We start from the raw sequence: 1,036 nt of genomic DNA on the forward strand, positions 1-1,036 counted from the left end.
TGCAACGTGGCGGGTACAACGAGGTGCGATCACGAGGCTTGCGATTGCAACGACGAGGGACAGTGTCCTTGCAAGGTATATAAATCGATTTAAGGAAGGAAGTAAGAATGGAGATGAGATCCGTTTCGAGGGGGGGTATGTTTGGAGGAGTTAGTTGAGTTATTTTTTTCCTCTTCTTCTCGCTTTTCGTTCGTTAGGAATACGCGGTTGGAAGGCAGTGCGATCGATGCAAGGAAGGTACGTTCGGTTTGGCGTTCGACAATCCGAAAGGTTGCACCGAGTGCTTCTGTTTTGGGAGAACGACTTCTTGCCAGCAAGCTGGCCTTAGTTGGGGCCAGCGGAGGTTGACACGTCCGCGAACCCTTTACGTCAACGACACCATCAACGAAATAGCGGTAAGGAAGGAAATTAATTGAAGAATGAAAAATCTTGATTAACGCGGGCGGGGGTGGTTACAGGTGAGCAAATTTAGGTCGCAAATTTTTTTATCTCCCGTCAACGGCGGTTTGAACATGACCAACGGACTCTCCACGATTCCTGACACCGAAGGTGATGTCACGATACCGGCACACTTGTATTACAATTATCCCCTCTATTGGATGCTGCCCGAGTCTTTTCTTGGCGATAAGGTTTCGAGTTTTCTTCTTTTTCTCTCTCTCTCTCTCTCTTTTCTCGTTTCTTTTCTTTTCTTTTTTACGCGTGTAAACGAGAAATGAAATTTCACTCGTTATTACGAAGGTCGTGTCTTACGGAGGATTTTTAAGATTCGCAAGTTCGACCGAGGGTGGGATACCTTTGAGATCGACCTTTCAATATCCGATAGTGCAACTGCAAGGGAACGATAAAATTGTCCTGGAATATTATTTACCTGTGCCTGCCGACGATAATCGTTACGAAGTCAGGTAATCATTTAGATTAAAATCTAAAAAATCTTCAACAATCAATCCAGATATAATAAAAATATACGAATGTATAAGCTGTCTCTCTCATTTTTTATTTTTTTTTTTTTTTTAGATTTCACGAGTCGTTGTGGCAG

The 1,036-nt window shown here is 43.3% G+C and overlaps 1 protein-coding gene across 1 annotated transcript in view; it reads left to right on the forward strand.

The window, feature by feature from the left end:
* The window catches only part of LOC102677316 (laminin subunit alpha-1), a 155,899-nt gene that overhangs the window by 145,113 nt on the left and 9,750 nt on the right, over positions 1 to 1,036 (forward strand). Inside the window, exons 16-20 of the mRNA XM_031512032.1 lie at positions 1 to 75; positions 198 to 395; positions 459 to 629; positions 739 to 902; positions 1,015 to 1,036. Of these exons, the coding sequence (XP_031367892.1) occupies positions 1 to 75; positions 198 to 395; positions 459 to 629; positions 739 to 902; positions 1,015 to 1,036 (630 nt within the window). The remainder of the gene's footprint in view (positions 76 to 197; positions 396 to 458; positions 630 to 738; positions 903 to 1,014) is intronic.

Source organism: Apis dorsata, unplaced genomic scaffold (genome assembly GCF_000469605.1).
Source record: "Apis dorsata unplaced genomic scaffold, Apis dorsata 1.3 scaffold_32, whole genome shotgun sequence".
NCBI lineage: Eukaryota > Metazoa > Arthropoda > Insecta > Hymenoptera > Apidae > Apis > Apis dorsata.